This window comes from Notolepis coatsorum, assembly GCF_963971535.1.
Source record: "Notolepis coatsorum genome assembly, chromosome: 1".
Classification (NCBI taxonomy): domain Eukaryota; kingdom Metazoa; phylum Chordata; class Actinopteri; order Aulopiformes; family Paralepididae; genus Notolepis; species Notolepis coatsorum.
Genome location: NC_140165.1, coordinates 300,814,604 through 300,829,262, shown reverse-complemented (window position 1 = coordinate 300,829,262; position 14,659 = coordinate 300,814,604). Strand labels below are relative to the sequence as shown.

The window sequence follows — 14,659 nt, the reverse complement described above, 5'->3', positions numbered from 1 at the left end:
TGGGTGTGTGTGGGGGGGGGCATGCCAAATGTACTAGTTTGTCATGAAACATCATGGGTCATTGTGCCACAAGATAGTTACTTATTATCCATACTACTGGAGTTTTGAGGAAATTGCAGATGGGAATCCCCCCCCCCCCAAAAAAAAACCCAGAGGTAAACAATGTGATCATCGGCCAGCAGGGGTCGTCAGAGTCCCTGCTGGGATCTTAAGGAACACACCAACAGTCTTCTCCAGAGAGAGACAAGAAGATAGATACCAGTTTCCTCTCTGTGCGTTCAGTAGAAAGCTATCTGGCTGCACATTAGCCTAGCACAATGAATGGAAGCGGACATGGCCGGTTAGCCTAGGCATTGTCCAACTAACACCGCTCCCGAAGGCTAAGCAACCATGTCCGGCGGTCCGCCTCCATTCATTGTGCTAACATGCAGCCAGATAGCTTTCTACTGAACGCACAGGGTTAAGTTAAGACGCGGGTTACATGTATTGCGCCATACTGTATTGTACCCATTCTGCAATCTGTTAATAAAGTTAGCAATCAATCAATGTATTACCATAGTGTCTTTATACCTTCACTGTACATATCAATACTACAACTCAAGAAGAATCAAGAGGTTTATTTGTCACATACATAGTGAAATGCGGGTGGTCATGCCCGCATTGATTGTGCAAAATACAATAAAAATAGGCATAGAAAAAAGAAAATAGGTAAGACACAAGATATGCAAAAGACATGCCAAGTTCCTGAAAAACTAGTTCCCATGTATGTACACTACAATATAAAATTGTAACTCTTGTATCTAAACTATACAATACCTCCTTCCTTTAAAGTGACATTTTGTTTAAAGTGATCTATAGCACTATTACTCAGTAGTACTCATATACTTTATACCCAGTACATTGTATATTACTATTGCACTTACTTTACTGTTACAGTTGCACTCTGGTTGGATGCCAAATGTCTTTTCGTTGTACTTTGTATAATGACAATACATTTTAATCTAATTAGACTGTCTTATCACTCTCTGGATGTTTGGAGAGACATTTAGCGTGTCAGAGAATGGATGGGGGATACCACTTCATTCCCCCGGGTCGTGGGGGTCTCTTGCATCGGCAAGGGACTTGTTGTAGGTATAGGTTGCAGACCTCGCATTTCTCAACACCTTCTGAGAAGGAGTGTATTTGTGAACTGGACCAGTGTGATTGATCTCGCATGACAGTAAAGCACAAACAGTACTGTTGTCCAATGCCATTCTGTTTTCTGTGACAATCTTCTTCACCAACTGAATACCCTTTCAGAGCTGGCATTGCTGTGTGGAATGCATAATAGAGCCTTCATAAGTCTCGTCAGCTCACTGAACCTCAAGTCCTTGCCTAGAAGGCCCCAAAATCGGTCAATTCTGTCTTCTTGGGGGAGCTGCTTGCTGTTGGTCACCTGGTAGTCGATGAGTTCCTCTCTCAGCCCATCCAGATTGAAACTCAACTGAGGGAACATGGCTCCTAGCCTTGTCACTGTAAAACAAAACCATACAATACATTAGACTACCGCGGTATCGCTGGTACGTCACACCCACCGCAGAGTTAAGCTGAATACCGCATCACTGCTGTTTTTTTTAAATAATAATATTATAATATATTATTATTATAATAATACCGTACTTTTCGGACTATAAGCCGCGGCTTTCCCCCCCATTTTTCGACCCTGCGGCTTATATAACGGTGCAGCTTATATGTGGACAAAACCCGAAAATATTGCTTTTTTTTACTGCATTGAAATGTTATTTATCTGTTCCCTTATTTACTTAATACAACTTGTAAATGAGTTAATTCTTGTTATTTGTCCGACAGTATTGTGTCCCAATGGGAGTCACTCTCTGTAGAGGTGGGAACTTAAAGCTCAATATAAGAACGGCCATGCACATGGACATGCACCCAGTCGAGAAAGAGCAATCAATCTGTCAATCCTTTCCGTGTCCGGGCCGGGTGAGGTTTCCTGTGTCGAGTCAAATTAAGCCGCAGGCTCCACTCCTTACATATGGTAATTAAACATTAAAACACATGCAGCTTATAGTCCAGTGCGGCTTATATATGTACACATCATTCAATTTAGCTGCTGCGGCTTAGTCAGGTGCGGCTTATAGTGCGAAAAGTACGAATATATAATATAATTTCCACTTGCAGTTGCGCAGTTAACAGTCTGATCTCATCGAACCCCATGTGCGTTGCTTGCTGCTATACTGAAAGTTTTCGCTTTGAATTCTGCTCTTCAATCAACTCAGTTTCCGAGGCATTTGCCAGAGTGACTAAATATAACCGGGACAGCAACAAGTGGCGAGCACTCTGAGAACAACTGTAACACAGTATTTGGTTGCGGAGATGGTGCCCTTCCGGACTGTAGAAAAGCCGTCATTGAGCTATGCTTCAGTCCTTCGACAAACAGTATGAACTGCCGGGCAGAACATATTTTTCGGAAACAGCCATACCAGAAATGTACTTTAAAGTAAGAAATGAAATCGTAGCACGGATAAAAGTAGACTATTTTGGACATGTGGTCCAGTGTAAATATGATGCCCTACATGAGCCTCACGTTGCACTACCTCACTCCCAACTGGGAACTGAAATCCAAGTGCTTGGAGACCGGTTTCACATGAAAAAGCTTAGTTCTGGTGAGTTAAATAGCCTATATAGCCATTTATATTTTTATATGAAATGCTTCAGTTTAATTAAATATATATTTGTACGTTCATAATAATATTTACATTTATATATTTAGAATTACCGCATATATATATATATATATATATATATAGGGCAAATATAACTGAGCGGGCATATAAATCCTCATCTTGCACCGTGACCTTTTACACTGAGGCATCAAGAGGCAATATACTTGCCCAGATGCTTGATCTACTGTAATTGTTACAAAGGATCAGATTAAACCGAATATATATATTTATTGATTGATATATATTGCATAGTATTTGTATATCGTTTGATATCCCTTGTATATTCCTTGTACATATACACGGAATATCCCTTTAGCCTAGTACAGACCATAATATTTCATTCTCCTATTGGACAGCGGTCCACAGGCGCCAGGGCCATGCCTCCAGAGTCAGGTTCAAAGCCACCGTCAAGACATGTCTGTACATGCCCGGCCTTGCCCAAGAATACGAGACAGAAATGAGGTTGGCACTAGTTTATTCACCTAACGTATAAATACGGCGCAGGTGAATACAGAAGTAGAGTTACCCAATAAGTTGAAGCCTCACCCACGATACAACGTGCGGTGAAGTATGGCCTGTTTTGGCCCCAAATAGAGCATTGAGACCGCGTGCGAATTAATAACTGAATTGTCAGAGTTTGGCGCTATACCGTCGAGTGCGACATATTTCTATTAAGTCAGTAATAGTCTATTTGTGTATAGTGTATCGTGCGGCTAAAGTTCTACAGTGACCAGCATCACCAACGCTTCCTCGTACCAGCTAGAGTGCTTATCCAGGCTGGGCTGCTTTCATGGCGCTTTCACCCGAGGAGACCTAGACGAGGACCGTGTGGACATGTACACTGGATTAATCTACCCGACGACTGCATAGCCATTTACGGCTGGATTATATTTGTTTTGGTCCTGTGATTTATGGAGCGGAGAATCGCCGACGCCTACACGTGTGTGGGATTTACCCTGTGAGGAGCCACGTCGAGTCTGCGCCTCAGAGAGCCTGAGGCAGGCTAGCTTTCTTCACTGTGGAGCTACAGTCTACGGAGAACAGCTGTATTCGTCTGTGGATCAAGAGACTATTGCACCGTCTCCTGTACTTGGAGTCTCCTTAGTCATCGTTGACCAGACTCTCTACTACCGACAGATCCTCTACCCCTGCTGGCTTACTACCGGGGGGACCCTTCAGTATCCCCCGCTATATATTACCAGTGCACCATAGATATAATTCCCTAAGATTCAGGTCGTATAATTACCTCCTGCGTAACCAGAGAATGGACATTCATTATTGATTTGCCTACGCACATTCCTTTGCCTTACAAGAGCATCCAAAGTATAATAGAGAAGTATATTATGTACCTTTTGCTGCAATAAATACTTAATTATAACTTTGTGTGGAACCGATTTATTGTGGGAAGTGTTCATCATATTTATATATCATGTACTGTATGGCCAGTAATTAAAGTACATAAAGCGGTAGTGGTTTAATGATACCATACTTATAAATACAGTCAGGGAATTGTACCCCTCAGTTACAGTAATCGTTCCTGCCACACATCAGATTGAAAACAAAGCACGGGCCCACCACACACACTTAACAAAATAAATAGTTACTGTATGAATTTTCATCTCAAAGAACGTGGCATTGTCTGCATTTTTAGCTTAACTTTTTGGCTAAGTGGCTATATCTTTTACTGCGTATTTTACGTCTATTAGCAATAATTATTAGAGGCTCCTTTTTTTGTGGACGAAAAATACACCAGTCTATAGATATAAATTTCCCCCAACATAACGCTACTTGCCGCGACAAAATCTGTGCCTTGGCTATCCAGATACAGATTAATTATAGTCTCAGAATAACATATAATTGGCTATAATTGGTGTGGCCTTATGTTAATTTAAAAGCTATGTTCGAGGCATTGTTTATTCCATATATAGCGGCTAAAATAGAGAATAAATGTGAAAATGGCTTTTCATTTAATTTATTAGACCTTGTATTATTTCATTATTGTTTTTTTAAACGAGTGGCCTTTATTCAATAAATTGCTGCAATGAATGTGCACTTTAGGATTTATTTGTATTTTATAACTTTGCAGTGCAAATTCTTTATAAATGTGTAATGGCCTATCTGTTTCTGTTATATGCACATTTAGTTTCAAGAACAATTTGTTCTGTGTTCTTGCCAGTTGCAAGCGTCAATAAACAGTGTTCAGTAGCCTATGTTGTCTGTGTTTCAATTTCAATAACAAATGCGTGCTTGCCGAATCCCAAACAATATTCCTGCTGCAAAGTCATCCTCTAAAGATAGACATTTAGACTAGAGGCAGGCTATAAAGAATAGACTATTACAGAAATAAATGCATTAGAATTTTTCCGGTTACCGCGGCGGTTTGAATAGCTTTGCAAATTTGTGCGGTAAGGAAAAGAATCAATACCGCAGCAGCCCTAGAATACATTATACAATACTTCCTAACACTCAAAGTATCTTGCCACTTGTTTTTGCCGTCAACTGGAAATTATAATTCTATTCTAACTGGAAACGTATTCTATCAGTTTTCAACTGGAAACCGTTGCGAATATCTACCCGTCTTTAAAAAGGGCTATCTTCAACCGTTTCTATACCTGTCGTTGGAGTTATGTCAAGCCGAGATGCAGGGTCTAGCACTCTCAGGTCCTTCAGGAGTTGGGAGTCGATTGGAAAGCAGGCAAACATCTTCCGTAGAACTGCTTCATAGAAGGCTCTTACAGTTCTAAAACAGAGTAAAACAATAATATTCATTAGTGTCATTTCAGGCACACTAGGACTTCTCATTCTGTTACAAGTTGAGATCATAACTACAATAATAATATACTCACTGAAAGATTGTCTTCCTGGTTGAGACAGGGAGTTCTGCCTGTTGGATGAATGCGTTTGTCTGTTCTCCAATGAAGAGATCTTCATCTGCCAGCTGATGTCCCTCTCCATAGTTCACCTCCTTGAGAGGCACACCCATGATGGCCCTGGGTGGTATGAGGTAGCCCAAGAACCGCCTGATCAGCCGACACATATCGCGTTCGAGTCTGTGAATCTGGACTCCCTCCGACTGTAGACGTGAAATGATAAGCATTATCATAATATGATATTATGGGATATTTATATGGTAATCCCTTACATTATGACAAGTCATGACACCCACCTGAAAGGCTGTGTTGAAATCAGCCAAAGGCTTAAGCGCAACACTTAGGAACATAAAGTATGTTCTCATAACAGGATCTCCGAGATGGCTTGCCAGATTACGAACTTTGGCGTTCCTTTCCACGTCCTCATGGCTGTTGAAGTATGCCTATATAGGGAGGCAATATATGGAGAAAATAATCAATGAAAACATACCATAATACATGGAGATATCGGCTGAGTGGAGTTTAGTATTACAATCTTACCTTCAAAGCGTCCCACTGGTTGAGTACTCTCTGTATGCATGTGTGCAGACTGAGCCATCTGGTACTGCAGTAACTCAGCAGCTTCAGGCTGTCTTGAGTCTGTAAACTCTTCAAACTCCTTGTAGAGCTCACATCTCTTTGCACTGAAAACAAGAACATATTTTGTAGGTAAAAACAAAGACGTTCCAGGCACTCTTCATATATATACTGTTCAATCTAAACACTGGAGGCACATTACAAGAACGCTGCAGCCCTCCTTGTTCTAGTTTATATTTTGTAGGTAGTCTGCTCATGGTGTAGGCTACTAATATATGGGATTAGTTATGAGTGTGTGTGGGGGGGGGGGGGGGGGGGTACAGGCAAGAGGAGAGAAATTGTAGTTTTTACCTGTTGTCAAAGTGGGTGTATATCCCCACCAAAATGTCCTCCACTGGAAGTTTGGCTGCTTTGATTCCACAACCAGTGGCAAGCTGGACAAGGTGGCAAATGCAGCCCAGGTCCTGGACATTAGGCTGGCTTCCCCTTACTCTGCTAATAACAGAATTGTGCCCGCCTTTCATGACACTTGCGTTGTCTGAGTTGAAGGCAATGAGGTTCTCCCATGGAATTCCTATTTTGCTATTGGAAAAAAAAGAAAGATATGCCCATAAAATAACCTGACAAAAGCTGCTATGTAAACTTTCAAATAAACCTGAATTAAATGCTCTAATATTAGCCGTTATAATTAAATGCAAACTAGGTAGACAGTGAAATTATCTTACCTCAATGCTTGGGATAACTTCTCATATAAGTTCTCAGCATTACCCACATTGCATATGGGCATGTCTAGGAACTTCGTCGTCACCTCCAGATTGGACTCATCGTAGATTCTTGCAAGAATGATGAATTCTTTGTCGTTTTTTCTGTTGTACGATTCGTCGCACAACAATGAAAAAGGCTGAGCTTTACATATGCTTGTAACGTCGTCATCAAACTCCACCGCTATTTCACCTGTTGAGCAAGAGTCCAGTGATTAGATTTGATTGTCCTTATATTTGCAAAACAGTATAGATCCTTTTCACAGCAGCCATTTAACAGAAAGCAGGGTAAACCTAGGCTAGTATATTGTCTATTCATTAGTAATGTTAGCTGCTAGCTAGCATTAACAAAGCCACCAAATGGGGGACCCTGATGTAAACAAGACAAAACGTCTTTCTCTGATCTGCATCCCCTTAACAATTGTGACGTATTGAGCCGTACTGTATTGTACCCATTCTACAATCTGTTAATACAATTCTGTTAAATCAAGTTCATTCATTCATCTTACTTTTGATGAGTTGGGTGGCTTTCGTTTTCCCAGCAGAGTACCTCTGAGCAATGGCAGGGAACATATCTGCTACGCTCCGGTTTTTGCTACGCACGTTGGCTTTTGCACAAAGGATAGACATTTTAACTTCAGCTTTGGTGACTTGATCAGCCTCTGATGACTTTCTCGTCACGAACGTAGTAATAACACGGGCATGTTTCAGAGCCTCTATGCCTCGCTTATGTTTCGCCGATTCGGCATGCCGACTGACGTCATTTTTTCCTCCGTGTGAGACATTGAAATCAGCGTGGCATACTTTACAAAAAGCATAGCGTTTTGAAATGTTGCTTTTCGTGAGGTACGGGAACGTCTCATCCCAGTTGGCGAGATATTTGCCGCCCGGCCTCTTGGCTTTCTTAGCTGCTGGTGGAGCCGCACAATCCTCTCTCAAGTCCATCGTAGAATGTAATAAATTTCGCGCTAAAACCCTCCTTTAACCGGTCCAGATCCGGTCGTTCTTCTTATTCTTCTTCGGGTCGCAACCGTCCTCCGGTCTGACTTCCTGTGCTAACGTTCTAATCTACACTGCTGCCACCTGTCGTCACAGAGGGGAATTGCAGCCATGTATACTGGATATGAACAGCAGTATTATAGGCCTACAGCAGTATTGTACAGCCAGTAACTATACTTTTGCTCACACAATATCTTGAATGAATGAGTTTATTTATTTCGAACATAAATTGAAAATAAATAATAATAAAAAACAAGTAATAAACAGATAAAAAAAAAAAAAACATATTTGCATATCTTGTATGTCACAAATGTAACAGTACTGCATATATGTATGTCATAAATGTCATGATTAGTTTAGATTAGATGATTAGATTATATTTTTACATCTGTATATTGAGTATGTCATAAATGTCATTATGAATTGAAAATGGGGGACCCTGATGTAAACAAGACGAAAGTCTTTCTCTGGTCTGCATCCCCTTAACAATTGTGTGCATTGAGCCGTACTGTATTGTACCCATTCTGCAATCTGTTAATTAAAGTTTAAATAAACGCATTCATTCAAGATATTTGGCCTCGCGCGGATCTCACAGCTGTGCCTGCACAGTGCAAAACTCCAATTCAGCCATTGGGTGGGTGGCGCTGCTGAGCGGTCCCCAGACCGCCGGACCTGAGAGTGCTGGACCCGAGGCGTCTATTCGAAAGGCAACCGGTTCATGCGTTTTGCTAATCTGATTGACACTACTGACATGTGACATGTGCGCCCAATCGCGTGACGCGCCCATTTCCGCCTCGACCAGCAGCAAACTACTTAACGCCTATTTATCACTGGTTAAGCTTAGGCGACTCTTTCGAAGTTGGTTAAGGTTAGAGTTTGGAATCAGGGCTGGCGTTCTATCGCCATGCTCTAAGACAAACTCGAACCTTAACCAACTTCGAAAGAGTGCCTAAGCGGCGAAAGAACTTGCCGTCACACGATTGGTGCGACCAGAAACAGCAGTGGCCAATCAGAGCGCAAAACGCGAACGCGGAAGCATGAACCGGTTGCCTTTAGAATAGACCCAGACCTGAGAGCGCCGCTCTGCAGATGGATGCTTCTCAAAAATACGGAAACATATTTTAACGGCAGGACGGCGGGAAAGAAGGTTGAAATCCCTGGAAAAACGGGAGGGTTGACAGGTATGCCCTTTGTCATGTGGCAGTGAAAGGGTTAACCATTTGGTAGTGTGGTAGTGAAAGGGTTAAATTCTGGTTCAGACCTGTTCGCACTGCTGGAATACAAACCTACTTTGTGTGATAATAACTCAACTTGACATTTAATTATCGCAACACAATTGCTCCACAAAGTCAGCGCTCCATACATTGTGAGATTTCCTGGTTTTGAAGGTTCTCTCTGCGGTGCATGTTCACAGATGTTCTGGGACACAGTGATAACATAATGTGAATCCTTACCAACATTCCCCTCTGAGCACTACGTCATCTCTAGGCATCAAGTGCAACTTTTAATTAACTTTTAGGAATTTGTTCCCCATGACTCTAAAAATGTAAGGGTCACACTTTATTCACCTACATATGCTACCCGCACCTTGCTAATTAAGAGCCAGTTGCATCCGATTCCCTTGAACTATCTGTTAATCTCATTACAATCATCAGTCTCTTAATTACAGTCCCAGACTCCCAGCCCAAATTAATCTGATCTCTGATTAATTAGACCAACAGTACGTTCAAAATGTTGGACCCATAGTCCTATTTCCTACTCATGTTTAAGAATGGACCTGTCTCAAAACACTGCCCTCTTTTCTTGATCCTCCAATCACAGCTGTCGCTTACCTCTGACTTGTACGAGGAAGTCTGAGGTAAGCGACAGCTGTGATTGGAGGATCAAGAAAAGGGGCAGGGTTTGAGATAGGTCTATTTCTCAAACCCTGCTTTGTTTGTACGAGGAAGTCAGAGGTAAGCGACAGCTGTGATTGGAGGATCAAGAAAAGAGGGCAGGGTTTTGAGACAGGTCCATTCTCAGCACACTCCATGCTGATCTTCATACTTGATACCCACAGCTTTGGCCACAAAACGAATGAAAAGTGAATGGGGCCACTGTCAGAAAGTAGAGCAGCCCTATACAACTCTTTATTAGCACCCTCTTAGTACCCTGTAATACCCGGTAGTACCATGTACCCTGTAGTACCATGTAGTACTATGTATTAATACCCTGTAGTACCATGTAGTATCATGTAATGCCATGTAGTATCCTGTAGTACCATGTACTACAATGTAATACTCTGTAGTACCATGTAGTGTCCTGTAATACCATATATAACCACATGGTACCCTGTAATACCCTAGGGCCATGTAATATAATGTAATATCCTGTAGTACCGTTTAGTACCATGGAGTACCTAGTATCCTGTAATACCCTGTAATACCATGTAGTATCCTGTAGTACTATATGCTTTATTATAGTCTCTTACCCATTCATTTTCTATTTGGTCACATTTGACCAGAAACACCACAGTTAAAGTTTGAATAAAACACTTACAAAAATAAAGTGGTGATAATTCATTTTATAGTAGGATTTAGTAGGATCCCATTGGATTTCAAGTTAGCTTCCAATTTAATCTAAAATGATTTAAAAACTTCTATTACATTTCTTTCATTTCCAGTATGACTAGGATCCTATTGGATTTTTCAGTTAAATTTGATAGGATTTAAACTTTGGGTGAGACTACAGTATAATAAATCAAATCAAATCAAATTTATTTATAGGGCCCGACAACACACGTTAATGTCCCCATGGGCCATACAGGTCTTCTTTAAACAAGTCAAGAAGAAAACATAACAATAAGTCAAGAACAGAACAAGAACACCATAAGGTCCAAAAATTTTTAGATGAATGCAAATAAATGAAAGAATGCAAGCACTCCCAGACATACCCCACGCGAAGGTAAGGAAAAACTCACTAAAACCTAACAATAGGTAAAAAAGCTCCACAGGCAGTGTGGAAGAGAGAAACCTTAGAAGGGCCATTCAAGGGGGGATCTCCCTTCTTAGATGTTGGTGATAGTAGTGTTGCAGACGGACAGTTGGTAAGCATGCACTCATGTGTGTGGTGAAACACAGATGAGTGCATGCAATAGCAACTGTACATTTTGAAAGATTAAAGATAGAGCTAATAGCGATAGCAACTGAACATTTTGAAAGATTAAAGATAGAGTTGATAGCGGATCTATTTGAGGCACAGGGGCGGCGCAAAGAGGGTCACGTCCTCCCCGTCTTAGTCACGGGACATTCAACACTCCGGTCGTTGCTCAGGGACAGCCGGAGACAGGGAGATAGGGGGTGGCGCAGAGAGGGTCGCGAACTCCCCGACATCATCGCGGGACATCCGGCACTCCGGTCACCACTACGAGACCTCCGGAGACAGGGGGGCACGCAGAGGGGGTCGCAATCTCCCGGCCTTCGTCACGGGACGTCCAACACTCCGGTCAACACTCCAGGAAAGTAAGTCATAGGGAGACAGGGAGACGGGACAGGCGTTAGACAGCTCATGAGATTGTAGTAGGCGGACATAGCAATAGATACAAGTGGTAGGCATATATGTGAATGGAGTAGATATATGAAGTAAGCGTATTATGTGAATAGAATAGAAGTACTTAACCCAGCAATGAAACCGCGTTGACTGTTAATCTGTTAACAGTCTGTTAATACTGTTAATCAGTTGACAGGACCACGGACAGACGGCGGTGAATAACTGATCCAAGGCCTCGGAGGTGCATGTAGAGCAGTCACTACAATCTTGGCCAAGACCCCGAGGCATCCATCACCTTAGTCAGCGCCAGGAGACGGGCACTCAGAGAGAAGGGGGAGGGAGGGGGGGGGGAGGGGGGGGGGGAAAGAGGGGGGGGGGAAGAGTTAGAGAGTTCCCATGTTTGTGGTGCTGCAAAGGAGCAGACATGTAGTACCCTGTAGTGCCATGTAGTACCCTGTAGTGCCATGTAGTACCCTATAGTACCCCGTAGTGCCATGTAGTACCCCGTAGTACCCTGTAGTGCCATGTAGTACCCTGTAGTGCCCTGTGGTACCATGTAGTACCCTGTAGTGCCATGTAGTGCCATGTAGTGCCATGTAGAGCCATGTAGAGCCATGTAGTACCCTGTAGTGCCATGCAGTACCATGTAGTACTCTGTGGTACCATGTAGTACCCTGTACCCTAACTAAACTACCCTATAATAAACTACCCAGTGGTACCATGTAGTACCCTGTACCATAACTAAACTACACAGATTAATCTAAAGGTCAGTCCCCGACCAGGTGAGATCAAGGTAGGTTGAAGGAGAGAGAGAAAAGATGAGTCTTAAGCAGGGATTTAAAAGCTTCGACAGAGCAGGCGCCCCTGATGACGGCAGGTAATTTGTTCCACAGGTAGGGAGCGCGGTAGACAAAGGCTCTGTGGCCGGCGGATTTCTTTTTAACCCTAGGGGTCGATAGAAGCCCCGCATTTTGTGAGCGCAGAGCACGAGCGGGCGAGTATCGGGAGATGAGATCGGATATATAGAGCGGTGCAAGCCCATTTAAAATTTTGTAGGTGAGGAGTAATAAAAACCTATAGTACAACACGATACTACATGGCACCATAGGGTATTACATGGTACTTCAGGGTAGGCCTACCCCATGGTAGTACAAGGTACTACATGGTACCATAGGCTATTACATGGTACTACAGGGTTGGCCTACTACATGGTAATACAAGGTACCACATGGTACAACAGGGTACTAAGCGGGTGCCAATAAAGAGTTCTATAGGGCTGCTCAATGCCCGAAAATGGACGAATAGCACAACAGACCAGCAGTGTGGCTACATGGGTATGGGTCCAGGTTAATAATAGGAAGATTTCCCATTTGAGAGCTGGTAAGGCTGTTGGTCTTATTGGACTCAATTGGATTTTGTCAAATAGGAAATGTAAAGATAAAAAATCCTAATGGATAGGTTCCAAAATCCTACAGGATTCCCAAAAAATATATGGATTTTGGAACCAGTGTTTGTCAGATTATCTTCTATAGCAGGGGTGTCAAACTCATTTTCACAGAGGGCCACATCAGCATTATGGTTGCCCTCAAAGGGCCAAAGACCGTATAAATGTTAATGTAATGCTACTCATTTACATATTGTTAAACATGTTGTTTCTGTATTTATTACTTATTCAAGTTATACATACCTGTATTGCATATGCATTTGCATAGATGTAAAAATATATGTTAGCTTATGTTATTTTAACAAATAATTTTAGTTTATCAGAACCCCATATTACTCCATTAATCAATGATCAAACCATTCAAGTAAATAACAAAGAAGAAGATCATCAAATACAAGACATTAAGTTTGTTCAAAACCTTTTTGTCACAGTAAAGAGGGGCAGAACTAACAACTGAGCTGCAAAGAACACGTGGGACAGATGTAGCAGATGTTACAAAAACAAATGACTGCACACAACCTTGCAGAGGCCATACATCCAACTAATGGAAGATAGTTTAATTAACTTTAATTAACAGATTGCAGAATGGGTACAGTACAGTACAGTACAGCTCAATACACACAATTGTTAAGGGGATGCAGACCAGAGAAAGACTTTCGACTTGTTTACATCAGGGTCCACCATTTTCAATTCGTAATGAAATTGCTATTATGTGTCTGCATGAACACACAACTGTAACTGTACTCAAAAATAACAAAATAAGGGTTGTCTCAGTTCACAACTATATTGGTCAAGTTTTGGGTGGGACTTGTTTGCGTCCCTACAGCTTCTTATTCAATTGAGCGAGATGCTCGGTTATGTCACACAGCCAGTTTGCATCTGACAGTTCAGACAATATTTCTGAACTGTAAGATTCTGATCAAACTGGCCAGTATCACGTCTTCGTCTGTTTGGCTCTCCATCCAATTCCTCTGCGTTGTGTACTTTTAATGGTCCTGACGTCTCCGATACTGGTAGATAAGATCCTTATCTCCCCCCCGTTAGTGCAATCCGTAAACCATAATACTTCCCCACCTCCGTAAGAATTCGACACTTCGACAACGTGAAATACCTTACAAGGAAAAGCATGGTTTTATTCCGCCTGGATCTTTTTTGTATTTTGGGCTGTAAAATTGTCAAAGAATGTGCTTTTGGCTTTTTTCCTTTGTTACTTCATCAATACCTCAGATGTTCAACATATATGTATGTGTAAGAATGTGTAATAACTAAGGCTGTCAAAGTTAAAGCTTTATTAACGCATTAACCCACAATTATTTTAACGCCGCTATTTTTTAACCCAAGATTAATGTTAAATTTTTTATTTATTTTTTACCAGAGCTCTTGGGGGGCCACATCAAATGACGTGGCGGGCCACATTTGGCCTGCGGGCCATGAGTTTGACACCTATGTTCTATAGGATTCATTCCTATTGGCTAAAATCCAATTGGATAGGTTCCAAAATCTAATCAGATTATATAATGGTATTTTTAAATTGGAATCCTATAGGACTTGAGTAGGGCTTTAACCACAGAAAGCATTTCCAGGCATGAAGAGGGAGTTGTTTTTAGATTATGGGATTTAATGAATTACTGAGATTAAATTCTACGACAGAAATGGAATTAACTGGATTTTTTTAAATGGTGGCCATATTGGATTTCTAAGTGGCTAACTTAAGTGCAGAACATGTGTGACCAATCTGCTTAGCTAGCAGGGTTG

General features: G+C 41.8%; 1 protein-coding gene across 1 annotated transcript; it reads right to left on the bottom strand.

The window, feature by feature from the left end:
• Positions 1-698: 698 nt before the first annotated feature.
• LOC311231434 (uncharacterized protein) lies at positions 699-6,998 on the bottom strand. Its single transcript, XM_084318015.1, has 7 exons — positions 6,898-6,998; positions 6,524-6,754; positions 6,137-6,279; positions 5,893-6,039; positions 5,573-5,799; positions 5,339-5,466; positions 699-1,512 (listed from the first exon to the last, which is right to left on the bottom strand). The coding sequence occupies exons 2-7, from the start codon at positions 6,642-6,644 to the stop codon at positions 1,277-1,279; spliced, it is 1,002 nt and encodes a 333-aa protein (XP_084174141.1). The 5' UTR covers positions 6,645-6,754; positions 6,898-6,998; the 3' UTR covers positions 699-1,276.
• Between the last annotated feature and the right edge of the window lie 7,661 nt (positions 6,999-14,659).